Source organism: Piliocolobus tephrosceles, chromosome 16 (assembly GCF_002776525.5).
Source record: "Piliocolobus tephrosceles isolate RC106 chromosome 16, ASM277652v3, whole genome shotgun sequence".
NCBI lineage: Eukaryota > Metazoa > Chordata > Mammalia > Primates > Cercopithecidae > Piliocolobus > Piliocolobus tephrosceles.
Genome location: NC_045449.1, coordinates 54,429,031 through 54,446,984, shown reverse-complemented (window position 1 = coordinate 54,446,984; position 17,954 = coordinate 54,429,031). Strand labels below are relative to the sequence as shown.

Sequence of the window (17,954 nt, the reverse complement as noted above, 5' to 3'; positions counted from 1 at the left end):
AGTCATTAGGATATTTAAAATTAACGCTCATCTCCTCCTCCTCCTCCCCTCTCTCTCTCTCTCCTTCTCCTCAGCCTCCTCCAAGGCATCCCTTTTTCTTGCTCAATACATTTAGTTTCTCTGACTACTGTAGTTTCTAAGACTTAAAAAAAGTGTCAGTTTTCTTAAAAGGCGTTCAAAATAGTCATAGTTGAGCTTTAGAATGCAGTATAAGGTTATTAACCCATTTTCCTATAAAACAACTACTAACATTTGAGGAAATTTTGTTTAGAGTCCTGTGTTAATACAAAAACAAATTGTAGAAAGTCCCAGTTCTTAAAGAGTGTGTGTTTGATTTTCTTTCTTAAATGGACCTCAGGTCCATTAAGATTAATCTTAATCTTTATGACACACTGTTATTAGTCTGTATTTTCATGATGTGTAAAATAAGATATGGTATATGTAGTTTTCTGGGACTTGCTATTTATTAAATATTTTATTGCCAAGAGTCACCTATGTCAGGAATTCCCAACCTCCAGTACTGGTCCGTGACCTGTTAGGAACTGGGCCACACAGCAGGAGGTGAGCAGCAAGCAAGTGAGCCTCATCTGTATTTACAGCCACTCCCCATTGTTCACGTTACCACCTGAGCTCTACCTCCTGTCAGATCTTTGGTGACATTAGATTCTCATAGGAGTATTAACTCTCTTGTGAACTGCATATCTGAGGGATCTAGACTGCACACTCCTTATGAGAATCTAATGCCTGATGATCTGTCACTGTCTCCCATCACCCCCAGATGGGACCATATAGTTGCAGGAAAACAAGCTCAGGCTCCCACTGATTCTACATTATGGTGATTTGTATAATTATTTCATTATATATTACAATTTAATAATAGAAATAAAGTGCACAATAAATGTAGTGATGTAGTGTGCTTGGGCCGGGCACGGTGGCTCATGCCTGTAATCCGAGCACTTTGGGAGGCCGAGGCGGGCAGATCATGAGGTCGGGAGTTCAAGACCAGCCTAACCAACGTGGTGAAACCCTGTCTCTACTAAAAATACAAAAATTAGCTGGGCATAGTGGTGTGTGTCTGTAATCCCAACTACTCAGGAGGCTGAGGCAGGAGAATCACTTGAACCCAGGAGACAGAGGTTGCAGTGAGCCAAGATCGCACCACTGCACTCCAGCCTGGGTGACAGAGCGAGACTCTGTCTCAAAAAAAAAAAGGTAATACACTTGAAACATCCCGAAACCACTGCCTTCCCCTGCATGGAAAAATTGTCTTCTATGAAACTGGTCCCTGATGCCACAAAGGTTGGGTACTGCTGATCTATATGATTTCTTATAACTAAACATCATTCGTTTTCATGCTGAATAGCATTCCATTGTGTGACCACCACAGTTCATCTATTTTCCTGTCGATTGTGAATGTTGTCAGTTTTTTATTAAAAAAAGATTTGTCATAAGCATTCTTGAATGAATTTCTCTTATTTAGGAATAAAATTATTAGGTTGTTGGATATATGCACGTCCAGCTTTAAAAAAAAACATTTTCCAGTGGTTGAACCAATTAGCACTGCTCCCAATACCATGAAAGATATCCGTTTGTTCTGCATCCTCTCCGACACTTGGTATTATCAGATTTATTTTTTATTTATTTATTTTTGAGATTGAGTCTCACTCTGTCGCCCAGACTGGAGTGCAGTGGTGCAATCTCAGCTCACTGCAACCTTCATCTCCCAGATTCAAGCAGTTCTCCTGCCTCAGCCTCCCAAGTAGCTGGGATTACAGGTGCCCACCACCATGCTTGGCTAATTTTTGTATATGTAGTAGAGACGGGGTTTCGCCATGTTGGCCAGGCTGGTCTTGAACTCCCGACCTCAGGTTGTCTGCCTTGGCTTTCCAAAGTACTGGGATTACAGGCGTGAGGCACTGCACCCAGCCTCAGATTTAATTTTTGCCATTCAGTTGGGTGTAAAATGAGATCTCATTTCAGTCTTGATTTGCATTTTAGTTATTACTTAAGAACTTAAGCATTTCTCTATATGTTAATTGACCACACTCATGTGTTGTGTGAAATACTGTTCAAGTCTTTTGCCTATTTTTCTGTTGTACTGCTTATTTGACTGATACAAGTTCTTTATATACTTTTTTCTCAATTTTGTATTGTGTTAAAATGCATATGAAGTTTACCATTGTAATCATTTTTAAATGTATAGTTCAGTGGTATTAAGCACATTCATAATGTTGTGTAATCATCACCACCATCCATCTCCGAAACTCTTTTCTTCTTCTTGAACAGAAATTCTATACCCATTAAACAATAATTCTTTTTTCCCTCCCCTACAACACCTGACAGCCACCATTCTACTGTCCATCTTTATGAATTTCACTAATCTTAAGTACCTCATGTAAGTGGAATCATAGTATTTGTCTTTTTGTAAGTGGCTTATTTAATGTAGCATAATGTCCTCAAGGTTCACCCATCTTGCAGCAAGGGTCTGGACGATAAAACAAAAAAAATGAAGTTATGGGATATGTAAGGAAGATATACACGTTATGTATCTTGGGAGAGGCACTGTTTTATGGTTCAGGTATCTTAAAGCTTCTGCTGTGAGGCTTGGAGTATATAACTGGAACAATTAAAGACAAAAGCCAGCCTATAATTTTTTTTTTTTTTTTAATTAGATGGAGTCACTCTCTCTATCTCCTAGGCTGGAGTGCAATGGCGTGATCTCAGCTCACTGCAACCTCCGCCTCCTGGGTTCAAGAGATTCTCCTACCTCAGCCTCCCAAGTAGCTAGGATTACGGGCACACACCACCACAGCCAGCTAATTTTTGTATTTTTAGTATAGATGGGGTTTCACCATGTTGGCCAGGTTGGTCTGGAACTCCTGACCTCAGGTGATCTGCCTGCCTCAGCCTCCCAAAGTGCTGGGATTACAGGCCTGAGTCGCTGCACCCAGCCATAAAAATTTCTTAGAACAACCATTCGGCCAGTAGGAATTAGGCTCATCATTACTTTTTTCACTACTGCAGAATTTGCCATATCCAGGCCAAAGAATGAGGACCTTCCTCTGTATTCAGGAATCAAAGGACCAGTATATGCAAGGAGACTACCTAAAAAGTGGTCTGAAAAATTATTTTGTGGCAAAGTAATAGAGATATGAGATCACTGGATACTGTTTCAGAGACAGTGTTACAAAAACAGCTTTGTGTGAGGTGCATGTTCTAAAGAACTGTTAAAACTCTTCCATACATCAGGTAATCAAAAGTTGACTTTTTGAGGGATGTGATGATATTTAAAAAGTTGAAATTCTCAAGATACATGGTCTTTACATGTACGTGATCTTTACATATGGTAGGTTATGTTTTCCTATTCTGTTAACCTCATGAAAATCCAATTCCATTGTAAATACTAAAGTTATTGACTGCTTTTGGCAACTGTTTTGATGGGAAGTATAACCTTTGAGATTAAAAGTTGAAAATGAAGAAGGGTGCAATTTAAGCTCCAATATGTAGTGAACACAAATAGAATTATTTTCTGTATAAATTGCTTTTATATCCTTTTCATTACAGCTGCTCATTTCTATCTCATCCGAAATCTTGTATTTACACATACAAACTTAACGTTGGTGCCATTTAACTATGTTCCCTACCACAAAGTTGATGTGAACATGATCTTCTCATTACCATTTCATATTCTCATGTTAATCCATAGCACCTGCAGTCAGTGTTAAGGTAGTATATTTGTCAACTGCGCTGTTTCTAATTTCTAAGTCCATAATCTCATTTTTCCTTTGTTCTTAACAGAACAGCCTCAAACTGCATACTGTTGATAAAAATAAGCACATTGGAACATACTCTTTCTCTCAGGAATTATGAGGGTTTGAGCTCTGGTAAATTCTGAGCCTAGAATCCATTGTTTTTATTCCATGAGGTCACTCAAAGCAGCCTTTTTTTTCCTATTGGGAAAAAAGTTAAATGATAAATTATACAAGTTGTTTTGCTTTCCAGGCTTTTTATATTAATATGGGATAGTGATCAATACCTTTAGCATGTACGAATTATAACTCATCTTTTATACTGTTAAATATTTTAGTTTTTAACACTAATGCTCAAAATGCTTTAAACTGTCCTTTTTCTTAATAGGCATTTGGCACAAACCAAGAGGATTATGCAAGTTACATTATGAACGGTATCATCAAATGGGGTGACCCAGTTACTCGAGTTCTAGATGATGGGGAGCTGCTAGTGCAGCAGACTAAAAACAGTGACCGCACACCATTGGTCAGCGTGCTTCTGGAAGGTGAGGACGAATGAGGAGATGGCATTAAAAGTTAAAGGAAAAACAGCATTTTTTAAAAGCCCTTAAGCACATTCTAGAAAAGTGAATTCTTTCCCATTTTTAACCTTGTTCTTGATCTGAAAATAGTAATCCAGTCTATGTACCAATATTGTGTACAAATTAAAATTCTCTTGGGGTAGAATGTTACTGAGGAATGATAGTAACTAGTTTTCTTGTAGGATTATATCTGTATTTCTGTGGCACTTAATACACTGAATGATGCCACATAGCTTCAGTTCAATTAAATAAATATTTACTGAGTACTTGTATTTTAGTCATTGAACTAGTTGCTGAGGATACAAAGACATTCAAGTATTCATTCAGTCTGGTCATGAACAAAGGCAGTGTAAAGAAATTCCTGACTACAGTGTATGTGTGTAAAGTTGTGTGAATACAAGTCATTTTGCGTAGGGGTGGTCGGGAAAACTAGAGATGATATTTAATCTAGGCCTTGAAAGACCAGTTAGGATTTTACTGAGTAGACAGACAAAAGGGGAAGAACATTCCATTCACAAATAATTAATTTACAGTTATAATTAGTATGACAGCAGAAAAGTTCAGTGAGGCCCCATGACAAGGGAACCTAACTACCTTTAAAGGTCTGGGGGGTGAGAGCTCCCTGAGAGAAACATATTAAGCCATAACTTGACCAATGAGGAGACTCTGACCAGGCAAAGTCACTGGGGAAGATGTTTGAAGCAGAGCATGTAAGTCCTGGGCAGGAAGGAGCTTGAAACAGAAAGGGAGATTGTCCTGACATGAGACTGTAGAAACAGACAGAATCCAGTTCATATAAAGCCTTGTAGGCCATGTTAAAGATTTAGACTATCTTAGGGACAATGGAAAGCCATTTGTAGGATTTTAAGCAGTGAAGCCACATCATCATGACTGCTTTATGATGGAGAATGGATTGGAGGAGCAAAAAGATACAGGAGAGACTAATGGTTAGAAGCAGTTGGATTAGTCTTAATGAGAGTCGATTGTGGTTTGAAGTATGTGGAGTAGTGTAGATGGAGATAAGTAGACTAATTAGAAATATTTAGGAGATAGAATTAAAATGACTTCATTATTATTGTCAATCATAATTAAGCTAACATTTTTTGAGCCCTTGCTATTTGCCAGTCATTCTACTAGCACTGTGCACATACTATTTATTTAAACCCCACTTAAGTCCTCCAAGGGTCAGTGCTGCTGTTGTCTCTATTTTGTAGGTGGGGAAGCTGAAACTTAGAAATATTTGTTAGATTGGATGTGGGCAGAGGCATCAAACATGACCCCCTGGGTTCTGGCATACACAGCCCGGTAAATGGTGCTGTTTACTAAGATTGGGAACACTAATGGAAAGCAGATTTCTGGAAGAAAGTTGATGGGTTCAGTTTTGAACATGTTAAATTCAGGGGTCATATAGGAGAAGTAAATCGGAAATGTTGATCTGCCTGTTGGATATGTGGGTCTGGCTGGCAGTAGACTCATGAGTTGTCAGTATATAAGACTGTGGTTGAAGCCATGGGAGTGGATGAAATCACTTTATGGTGAGGGTATGGGTTGAGATGAAAAGGAGGACTAGAACTTGACTCTGAGGCATGTTAACACTTAAGGACTAAACAGAGCAGAAAAATTGACAAAAGAGACTGAGCAAGAGTAACCAGAAAGGAAAGAGGGGAAAGAGAGAATGTGTATTACAGAAGCCAAGAAAAGAAACATATTTTAAGAAAGAGGGAAATTATGAATTGTTTCAAATGCTCCTAAGAGGCTGAAAAAGATACCAAAGTGTTTGTTGGGTTTGATGACATGGAGATCATTTGTGACCTTGATGGGAGCCTGTTCAGTGTAATGGGGCTGGGAGCCATAAGATTTAGTGAGGATGGGTGGGAGGTGAGGAACAAAAGCAGCCAGTGTAAATAATTACATAGGTAAGTTCCACTTTGAAGGGAGAAGAAGGTGTAGTGTTGAGGGGTATGATACCCAGAAAGTTTTTTGTTGTTATTTAATAAACTGTCAGATAGACTAGAACATGCTAAAACACTTTTGGAAAGGCCTTAGGGAAGAGGAAGAAGTTGAATATATGGGAGAAAGGAACAATCAGTAATGTCAGGTTCCTGAGAAGATGGGAAGGAAGATTTATTTGGTTTATGGTTGAATGAGGGACACAGCTTCCAAAACAGGGAAGGGAAGGCAGGGATGTCTAAATGTAGGTAAGTTTGTAGATTTGCTTGCCTTTATGAGAAGGCCTGAGTCTTTAGAATTCTAGCTTTTTACATCACATTTGCTTCTAATAAGGCAGTTTTCCCCTGCCCCCAATATCAGCTCCTAAGAAGATTGTATTTTTTTGTTAGACAAATGATTTGATAGAACTAATAACGTAAGTCCTGATATGCATTTGAATGCATTCTCTTAAGAAGCAAAACCCTTATACTCTGTATATTTTGCCAAAAGTTTGAAAGATTAAGGGTATGTGAGAATGTCAGGAGGCATGTATTTCACCATACTTTTGAGAAATGCTAATTAGTTCGTTAAGTTTAGTTGCTAATAAATAAGAGAAAACATGTCTGCTGTGAAATTGTGTCAGGAAATGTTAATGAGCAACTAGTCAAGACCTCAGTATGTTCTGGATAAAAGTTTAAACTTGTTTTATTTCCCTTTGCTTAGGTTGGCTTTTTTCCCCTGACTTGCTCATGTCTTTATGCAGGCCCTCCTCACAGTGGGAAGACTGCTTTAGCTGCAAAAATTGCAGAGGAATCCAACTTCCCGTTCATCAAGATCTGTTCTCCTGATAAAATGATTGGCTTTTCTGAAACAGCCAAATGTCAGGCCATGAAGAAGGTATCAAGATTTTACTTTCATTTTAATTTCCTATCTCTTAAATGTGTGTGTGTGTGCACATATATATGCCTTTGTACATGTAGACATATAAACCTATAGCAACTGTGTTCTCAATTGGAACCAAATTATCAGAATTTGGGGGGAAACAGTGACTGTTTTAGATTTTTTAACTTTGTAATGTATTTTATTGAGTACCTTTACCTTCTAAATTATGCTTTGTTTAATACATATTAAGTTTCATTTCCTAGTTTTGTATCCATTTGATTAAAAGAGTCGTAGTTGAAAATGTTTGAATAAAGTGGGACAAATTCATTTAGGATTTTTTAAAGTTCTTTCATTATGGTACAAAGTTGAACTGTTTGGGGTCAATTAAGTTGAGGAAGACAGAGATGTATCAATGGGAAAATAGTCCCAGGAATCCCTACAAAAGGATAGTTTTATATTAGGCAATAATCAAAATCTGCTTGGTAACTTAATACAGTTCTCATCCATCTTCCTTTCTCCAAGTGCCGCTCGTCACCTTCTTAATTAACATGGCCACTTTATACCATCAGTGAAGTTAGAACAGCACAGAATAGAATCCTAGAGCTGAAAAGACTGTAAGACCATCTGGTCCATCTCGCTCACATTCAAGCAAGTGCCATGCAACAACAACAAAAATCAGTGATGAAGACTCTAAATGGCTGTTCCATCTTACTTGTTAGATCATGTTTCCATTGCTATTCTAATTTTGCATACTGCCAGTCAAGAAATTATTATATCTGTCTGAAGTATTTCTTTTATTTAAATTCTTTTTTTCATGCTTGATCTTTTATAGATATGAACTGACTGTGTAAGTCCAAGAAATGTGGGAAAATCAGAATGAGGTGAAAGAATCTTGAGAATTGAAGTGCTACCTAGTAAAGACAGTTCAGAGTTTTCTTTTAAGTGGCTGTTAGGTATTCGCTCTATAAGGATATAGGGTAGAATTCTTCGGTGTTTCTTTGGGAAAGAGATTGAGGAGGAGAAATAGATTTAAAAGGAAGATGACTCCCAAAAAATGTAAGCTTGAAAAGCTAGTCTCTTGTTTGTGCAGGTGGCAGAAAATTGCACAGGGTACTTCAGATGGATGGAGGAAGAAGAACTTGTAGCAGGATTCCAGGCATCAACATTGAAGAGTCCAGAGAAATACATAAAAATCTTTGAAACTGAGTGTGAAAGAGAAATATTGCCAGACTCAAAAAGAACTTATAATGTCATATTCTGTCTCTGAGGTGAAACCAGTAGTATCTGTCCTTCCCAGGAAAATCTGAATAGAATAATGGGGACCAGTAATTTCCCTAGAGTAGGTAGGGCTGTTCTTTGTTTTTTTGTTTTCCCTCTGATGGGAACCCTTAACCCACTTCTTCTGGTAAAAAATTTAAATAGCAGCCCTTGAAATCTGTAGCTGTTGAATGTCCCATTTATTTATTGAATAGCTAATTCTATTTGCATTTTCCTAAATCATCTATTCCTGTGCTTTTTCAAAAGTAGTAGTCAGCTTTGCAGATGGTAAATTACTCCATTGCTTTCCACCAGCTGCCAGCTTCTACCTCAGATGTACTCTGAGATGTGGGTGGATGGTCCTAGTTTTTCTATAAAGTTTTTAAAAAGTACTTTAGGCTTCTGCAGATCAAAGCTACTTTGTAAGTGTGAGATATTATCATTTTTATTATTTTAATCTCTTGCAAATTGACTTGAAGGGGGAAGGTAATATGTGCTGATTTTAGAGGCTTAAATGGTTAAATTAATGGCTTAATAATTTATGATTTAATCTTCAAATTGTTGAAGCCTTTCAAGGTAGAGTTTTAGATGAGTGGAAGGCAAGGGAGTATAAAAATAAGTGTCCATACAAGCTTATTCAAAATTATTTTAATTCGTGATTCACTGCCCGGATCATCCATGCACTCTTAAACTTATAAAAACGATTTCTGCTTCAGCAGTATAATAAATTTATATTAGAATTTTTGGTTTTCCTTGGGGGAAAAATACTATTCTTTGTAATTAAAGTTCAGAAAAGAGAAAAGAATGAAGCATAGGTGTCTTGGAAATATATTAGGAATATTACAAAATCTTTCCCTGCAAATAGTTTTCACATTGTTACCTAATGATAGGTTGACAAAAGCCTGAGGGCTTAAACCAGTCTAAAGATGCTAAGTCTTCCAGGTTGTTTTTGAAAATGAAATGTAAATGTCATTCTTTAGTATAAGTTCTAGACTACCTACCACTACTGTTCTTGCCCCTCCATTTTTAGTGTGAGGATGGGAAGAAGATGTTTTATTTTTTTTTCAGAGCACAAATAATTTATAAAGTTTTATATTTCTGGAGAAAACCTTTCTTTTGTTGTAAGTGCAGAAAATAAGGTAACTTTTTCTAATTACAGAAATAATTTAGAAAATACAAGAAAGAACAGAAGAAAATAAAAATAAATTCATATTTGTCCTTCAATTCTCTTTACCACTCAGACACGCATATACACATGAACACATTTACCCCTCCCTTATATATTGGGAATTACATTGAAACATACTGGTGTAAACTTGCTTTTTTCACTTAAAATATTATGAACTTTTTTCAGTGTAACTAAAGCTTATCTGAGTATTATTTTAAATTAATAGCTGTCTAATATCTGAACAGTCCCTTTTTTGTTGGACGATTAGGTTGTTTCCAGGTTTTTTTCATAATTGTAAATAATATGTGTGTCAAAGAATTATCTATACTCCCAAGGTCATTGCAGCAGTATTCACAGTAGTGGAATGGAATCAACTGGAATGTCCCTCAGTGGATGAATGGATAAAGAAAATGTGGTACATATACATTGTGGACTATAACACAGCCATTTAAAAAGAGTGAAATCCTTGTCATTTGCAACAACATGGATGAAGGAGCTGGAAGACATTATGTTAAGTGAAAGAAGCCAGGCACAAAAAGTCAAATATCACATGTCCTCATTCATATGTGGGAACTAAACAATTGAACTCACGGAGGTAGGGTTAGAATGATGGTTATCAGAGGCTGGGAAGGGTAGTGGAGATGGGAGAATAAGGAGGAGATAGTCAATGGGTATAAAAATACCATTAAATAGAAGTAATAAGATCTAGTGTTCAACAGCACAATAAATTAACTATACTTAAAAATCATAGGCCAGGCGTGGTGGTTCACGCCTGTAATCCCAGCATTCTGGGAGGCTGAGGTGGGGGGATCACGAGGTCAGGAGTTCGAGACCAGCCTGACCAGCATGGTGAAACCCTGTCTCTACTAGAAATACAAAAATTATCAAGGCCGGGTGCAGTGGCTCAAGCCTGTAATCCCAGCACTTTGGGAGGCCGAGACGGGCGGATCACGAGGTCAGGAGATCGAGACCATCCTGGCTAACACGGTGAAACCCCATCTCTACTAAAAAATAAAAAAAAATTAGCTGGGCGAGGTGGCGGCACCTGTAGTCCCAGCTACTCAGGAGGCTGAGGCAGGAGAATGGCGTAAACCTGGGAGGCGGAGCTTGCAGTGAGCGGAGATCCGGCCACTGCACTCCAGCCTGGGCGACAGAGCCAGACTCCGTCTCAAAAAATAAATAAATAAATAAAAACAAAAATAAAAAAAATAAAAATAGAAATACAAAAATTAGCCAGGTGTGGTGGCACACGCCTGTAATCCCAGCTAGTCAGGAGGCTGAGGCAGGAGAATTGCTTGAACCCGGGAGGGGGCGGTTGCAGTGAGCCGAGATCACACCCCTGCACTCTAGCCTGGGCGACAGAGCGAGACTCTGTCTAAAAAATAAAATTATGTATAGTTCAGGGAGAGGGTGTGGTGGCGGTGGCGATGGCAGGGAAAGAGTTGGAGCAGTGCCAGTGGCAGGCAAACAAGGTGACGAAAATCATGCTTAACAATTTCAACAAGATCCTGGAGCATGATGGGAAACTGGCCGAACTGGAGCAGTGTTCAGACCAACTCCTGGATATGTGCTCAGCCTTCAGCAAGACAACAAAGACCCCGGTCCACACGAAGTGCTGGGAGAACATCCGTTGCTAGATCTACCTGGGGCTAGTGGTGGGTGGTGGCCTGTTCATCATCCTGATTGAGTGGCTGGCCATCTTCTTCCCTCGGAGCAGTGACACCAGTAATGCCCCATGGACCAGGATGCAGGTACCACCTCAGGGCCTGGGGACTGACTCAGCTGGTTGTGAGGGAGAAGGTGGCTGCTCTGGCCAGTTCTGATCTCCAGAGAACCTTGGCGTTTGCTCTACCCTGACCCACCCCAATGAGTGCCAAAAGGCAGCCCCAACGTGTGCACCCCTGCATTTCCTGTCACGTCACAGACTGGCCTTCGAGGGCACCCTGCTGTACTGGCCATGCGGGGCCAGCCCCGCCTGAAGCTCAGTAAAAGCTGTTGTTTGATTTAAAAAAAAAAATTATGTGTAGTTCAAAATAACTACAAGAGTGGAAATTGAATATTCCTAACAAAAATAAATGATACATGCTTAATGAGTTTCACAGCTACCCTTATTTGATCATTACATGTTTTATACTTGTATCAAAATAGTGCATGTACTCCATAAATAGGTATAGCTATTATGTAGCCATAATAACTAAAACTTAAAAATTTATATAAAAACAGTATTCCATAGGACTACCAAACTAGGGAAATTACTGCCCCCATTTATTAGATTTTTCTTCCTAGAGTAGCATAACATGACTGAGATTTTGGGCTTGCTCAGCTCTCCACACTGTCCAGCTGAATGACCTTGGATACGTCATTTAACCTATAAGCCACTATTTTTTCATCTGTCAAATGAAGACAATGGCTGCATTATAGGGTTATTATGAGAATTTGATGGTAATTTCTGTAAAGTATCACACAGTGCCTGGGATATAATATGAAATCAATGAAGTGTACTGGTTATTTTTACTTATTCTTATACATATGTTTTTTATTATTTCCTTACGACAAATTCTCAGAAGTGTGATTGCTAAGGTAAAAATATTAGTATTGTAAAGATATTTGATACATAGTGCTATCAAAACTCTTAGGTAAAAAATACTCTTGGTTTTATAAGCCTACCCCTTCAGAAATTTGTGCTAGTTTACACTTGTAGCCTCGTCATATAAGAGTATGAGTTTCTTGGGATTCTCACCCGTACTTGATATTATTAAAATATTTTTGCCAGTTTGATAGGCAGAAGGTTAGCATTTAATTATTTCTTTAGCTACATTTCAATGACTAAATGTTCACATTTAAAGATTTTTCAAAATGTTTTGCAATGACAATAGTCTGTGAAACTCAGAAATATGTAGCACATTAATTTTTATTAAAGACTTGTGATCTGAATTAACTAATTCATAGAGCATCTTTACATACCATTTGATTACTTAAACCAACAGGTAAGAGTTTTTGTTAGTAGAGAGGGCTGTTAGGCTTGCTTTAATGAATAGATGAGATTTGATTATAATTATACTATTGCCTCTTTTTCACAAATGGATGGTGCTAAAATACATGAAAGTAGTTTATTCTCAATTAATTTAAAATTCACCTTGTACTTCTCTTAATTTGCTTATTAGTGAATCCTTTCTCCATGGATAAACTCCTCAACACTGCTGAAGTATGTATGAGGTATTCTCCTCACATTCTGGGGGGTATACCGTATGTTCCATTAAGATATTTGAAGTATTCACAGACCTTCCCCTTCTCCCCTATTTTATGTTTGCTTCCCAAACTTCATTCTATTTTAAGATTTTAATTCCTTTATCCATTTTTGCATCAATACTTTTTTAAAAATCTATTTTACTAGTTCTATTCGTGCCATTAAATGAACAAAAGAAGAAAGCAGAATTTGATTTTAGCTAATTACCTAATCTTGATGCTTTCTGAGTATACAATCAGTAGAGATGAAATAGAACAATCAGATAGAACTAAATTGTTTGAACAAAACTAAGTAAAACTACCAGTGATTTATAAAACTGTACCCATTAATAACATGATATAGTCTTATTTTCAAAGGATTGAAAATTAATGGAAGAAATTTTCCTTTCCACTAGCTTTGCAAGAAAGAAATAATCTTCTTTGAATATCCTCCTGTAAATCCCACTGCAAATTGTAGTCTGCACAGAACAGAATCATGATGCCTAATCCTCCTCTTTTCATGGTTTAGTCTATACAAAGAGTAGAGCTGGAAATGGGATCTTTTGACAGCAGTTACTAAGCAACAGAATTTGGGTGTTTTTGGTTAACATCCTAATATGTAATGTAGCCGATTTGTTGAAGTTTGTGCATTCATTAACTGAGAGAAGTGGGCACTCCGGAAGTGACTACAGGTCCCTGTATGGCGGGGGGGTGGGTATGTGTTGTTGTTTTGTTCAATACACTGTGTCTTTTGGCACTTGTATCTCTTTGGCATAGAAAGGAGGCTGGTGCAGAACTTTCAGACCTTGTGACTTTTTATATTATTAAGCATACCCTTCTCTGTGGCTCACAATATGTGAAAATGTAAGATTTTTTTCCTGAAAAGCAGGGAGAACAAATAAAGGATTTTAAGGTCATTCCAGGAAGCTTTAGAGCTTTGCCAAAAGTTTAGGTCCACTTCCTGAGGCAGTTTCATTAGCAGACAGCTAATGTTTGCTTGGTCTACTCCCAAGTTATTTTTAGAAACTAGAGATTATTACTGATAGAGCCCATTTGAATTTGCTCATTTATGTTTTTATATGCTCCCAAATATGATTAGAGTATGCTTTTAACTAATCACTGACAGATTTACTGCATTAGAGATTTTCTAAGCCATCAGATTCCTACAGTCATCAGATTTCCACTAACTAGTTACTTCACGCCAAGCTCTTCAGAATTGAGATGAACTCTTTCAGCCCCCAGAAGAACCAGAGTGTTTGGCTTTGCTTACCTAAGAGCACTAAGGAGGTCCCAGAGGATGGAGGGCTGAATCTCCTGAGAGCATGCTTGGCGTCGCTTGTGATCCTGAAAGGCTGGGATTAATGGAACGAATGCTGGCGTGCTCCCATTTGCACTTGTGTAGTCTCTGGAGCCCATAGCTGCTGCCCCTCTCCCACACACAGGTGGCTCCCCACTTGTCTGAAGATCCCAGGAGTGGGCTCCGGGTCTTAAGAGCTTGCCATGTCCTTGAGCACCATATTCAGACCTGCCCCTAATCCCTGTGCGGCAGAGCCCTGCTTCTTCTGTCCCTCAGTCTCACGGAGGGCGTGTGGCATACTCTTGCCTTAAGCCCAGGCTCCCCACACTCTGGGTTGTCTCCCGTGCCCTTCCAGCCTGTGTCATACCTCCACCTTTGCATGCAGGAGAGGTTACAGTTTAATATGACGATCTCATTACGTGCACAGGTGGACATAATGGGCTTCTGTGTTTTCTAGAGCTGCTCTTCTTCCTTTAGAATAGACCTCTCGTTATTTCATGAGACGCAGGCTGACTGATGCCACTCTTTCCCACATGGTTTCTTCCTTCAGTTCTTCCTGTTTTTGTTTTTGTTTTTTTTTAAATTTAGCCTTCTCTTTCAGACTTCCCACCTAACTCTAAGACCCTATATATACGTTGATAATTTTATCTGTTCTACAGGAAACTTCCTAATAAAACTAGGTTGACTATACATTCTTAAGACTAATTTTCGGGCGGAATCTATAAGATACAGTCCTTACCTTCTTACCTCTACCCTCAGCCCTCCTGGCATCTTCTGTGTTGGGGCATCTTTGGATCTAGAGTAGGCACTGTGTTACCTGCTGTGTGCTATAACTCACGGTGAGTTTGGCACTTCAGTTGTACTGGTCTGACTAGGGCAGTTTGTACAATTGTACTTTTCTTGCATCTTTCTTTCCAGTACCTCTCCTCCTTTTGGGGTTATCTACATAAAGTTGTGGTGCAGCTTCCCGGCTCAGTATGTAAATATCTCACTTGGATTTTACTGTGGCAGCTAACCTCATGTACTTGCCAACCAACTCTGAGTATCTTCTTAGAATTCTGCTGGGGCCTGAGCCAGAAAGGGACTAAGGGACTGAGGAGACTAGGCAGAAATCGTGGATCCTGGGAAGAGTTAGGAGCACAGGTTACACTAGTGACTAGATAAGGAAGAAAATGTACGTGTGAGAAGAGAAAGGGGTATGTGTGTGTGTATTTAAATTAGAGCAGAGTAGCTACCCGGAGGAGTTTCAGTTGACTGGTTACCTGAAACTAGTCAAGTTACAACTGGAATTGCACGGCCTTCGTCATGGTCAATGTGTTAATAGAGCTTGCTGTGAGTGCACCTCTCCCTCTGATAGTAATTAGTACAGAGACCAACTGCAAAGAACAAAAACAAACGTCACTACTTGATATTAACTGACTGCTGTATTTTTCCTCTTAAATGTTATGTGTAGGCCATGCAGTAAACTGTGAAGTGATTTGAAATGCTTTGTGAATTACAGTATCTGAGATAAGTTGGTGAGACTACATATTATGTAGCAAGTCATCATCAGTTTAGACCTAAGCAATGTCCTAAGTAAGGTCCTTGCAGCCATATTAGCTGTATCTTGTTTTGAGAAGGAAAAACATAGAACTACTACAACCAGCCAGGCTGTGGTGTCCCCGGTCCCTGTGACTCTAATTCATGATCTCACAGCCTGGTGGTCAGAGTTATATGCTTACATCAGAGCTTTTAGTAGAATTCTGAAATATGTTTTGAAAAGCAAAGCATTATTTTCAGTGATTCCTTAAAATTACCTGAGTTTATAAGATACCACATTGACTGCCCTGTTGGTTCTGTCTTCAAAAAAAATAGCAAAGAACTGCTGTAGAACTGCTTCTGAGATTTTCAGTTGTCTTGAATGTACCAACTCAAAACCAAAAGGAGCCATCATTATGTATCAAGAGACAGAAATAAATACCCTATTCTCATTTTCTCTTTTTCTGTGTTTGGGGAGGAGGAGGTAAAAGGCCCTTCTCTTCTTGCTCTTTAAATGTACTCATGATCCATTCTCAAACCAGCTTCACCTCTGTGTTTTATTTCAGTTGCCAAATCAGGAAGGATCCTTGACTGCAGTTTTCTCTTTCATCACCACACCCATTCATTCACCAAGTTCTTTCAGTTCCTCCTCCTAAACATCTCTAGATTCTATCCACTTACCAGCACACCCACTCCCTGGCCACCATCATTTCTCACCTGGAATTCCACAGTCTCAATTAACTTTTATTCCCCTCTAATGCTTTTCTATACAATCAAGAAAATATTTCTGAAACATAAGCCTGACATGTCAGTCCATTGCTTATAACCCTTTAGTGGCTTTTTATTGCCTTTACAATAAAATTTTAACTCATGAAATGTGTAAGACTCTTTACATCCAAGTTCCTTCATCACCTCTTCTAATTCATCTCACCTACCATTCCACTGACATTGACAACAGCACCACTTTATTTTAATTTGTATTGACCGTTCCTGCAGTGTTCCTGAATATTCACATCTCTGTGTCTCCTAATTTTCAGTATATTCTCCTTAGAACACTTTCTTCCACCCTTTCCACTGGTTAACTGTTGTTCATGCTTCAAGTCTCAGGTTAAGTGTCACTTCCTAAATTTAGGAGACTGTCCTGTCTCCCTAGGTCCATTTAAGAGTCAAGATAGGCTGAGTTATGCTGCATTAAAGAACAACCTGAAAATCTCAGTGGCTTAACACAACAAAGTTTATTTTTTATTCACCTACTATATCTCCATCATGGCTGAGACAGTGAGTTCTGTTTATTATATTTTCTCAGAGACTCAAACTAATAGTTAATGGAGACCCCATTTTACATGTGATTCCATGATAGCCAAGGCGGGAAAAGGAATATGGTGAATCATGCAGTGACTCCTAAGGCTTCTTTCAGAAAGGGGTATATTTCCCTCGTATTTCATTAAGTAAAGCAAGCCCCATAGTTATGCCTAACTTCCAAGGCACTGGGGAAATACTGCCTACCCTGTGCCCCCATATCATCTTGTATTTCCCCTAGCCTAATAATGTCATGCTTTATTATAATTACATGTGCCTTGCTTCCCCAACTCTAACTTTTGTGAAGGTAGGATCATTGTTGTCTTATTTATTATCCTCTGCAGTGCCTTCGTTAATGCTTGAAACATAGTAAGAATTCAAAAATATTTATTGAGTGAGTGAATGAATAAGGCAGCACTCCAAGACTCAGTCCTCAGGCCTTTTTTCTTCTTCTACCATTTCTCCTTGAAGATCGCTTCCGTTGTCATGGTTTCAGCAGTCCTGAGAGTGATTTCCATTCCCTGACTTCAGTCAGATATCTCCAACTTCTCACTCAATATTTCTACTTGAATTTAAAATGCGTAAATTTATTCTTTTAGTAAATACCTCTTAATTATTCTCTAGTAAGGCATTATATTAAATGATATGAGGATACAGAGGTAATTAAGACAGTGCTTGCCATCTGAGGGCTTGCAATCTAGTATAATACAAGAACAGTACAATGAATCAATAATATATACACGTAGTATACAAAATCCTGTGCCAAAGGAGAAGACAAGTGATTTATGGCAAGATTGAATTGAAACTTGTATTGTTTCAACCGTTGAACCTATAGAGCAGACATCATTACTGAATTCTGTTCTGTGCTGGGCACTAGACGTAACACGAACAGAGTAAAGCTTTTATCCACCTCACCGTCCAGTGGGGAGACAGATAGCTTAAGATGAAAGGATAGATGGAGTTTAGACAAGAGTGTAGGAGGGTGATTAGGGGCTAAAGGGATGGTGCATAGGAAAGCATTTTCACCAGAGGGGTTGACCTGATTAAAT

General features: G+C 38.6%; 2 protein-coding genes and 1 pseudogene across 13 annotated transcripts in view; all 3 read left to right on the top strand.

Annotated features, from left to right (window-relative positions):
- Positions 1-16,277, top strand: part of LOC111528376 (vesicle-fusing ATPase) — an 85,124-nt gene extending 68,847 nt beyond the window's left edge. The window contains exons 11-14 of one of the 4 annotated variants that reach the window (XR_003308401.2): positions 4,138-4,294; positions 7,023-7,156; positions 9,902-10,161; positions 11,072-11,638. Coding sequence is in view for 3 of the 4 variants with exons in the window: in XM_026452084.2 (XP_026307869.1) it covers positions 4,138-4,294; positions 7,023-7,156; positions 8,232-8,408 (468 nt within the window). In the remaining variant the exon portion in view is untranslated. Of the gene's footprint in view, positions 1-4,137; positions 4,295-7,022; positions 7,157-8,231; positions 10,437-11,071; positions 11,639-16,172 lie in introns of those variants that run through there. The other 3 variants (XM_026452086.2, XM_026452085.2, XM_026452084.2) reach the window with 3 other exon arrangements.
- Positions 1-17,954, top strand: part of LOC111525784 (leucine-rich repeat-containing protein 37A3-like) — a 510,962-nt gene that overhangs the window by 184,178 nt on the left and 308,830 nt on the right. The gene's annotated exons all lie outside the window — the stretch shown is intronic.
- Positions 10,856-11,638, top strand: LOC113222452 (annotated as a pseudogene).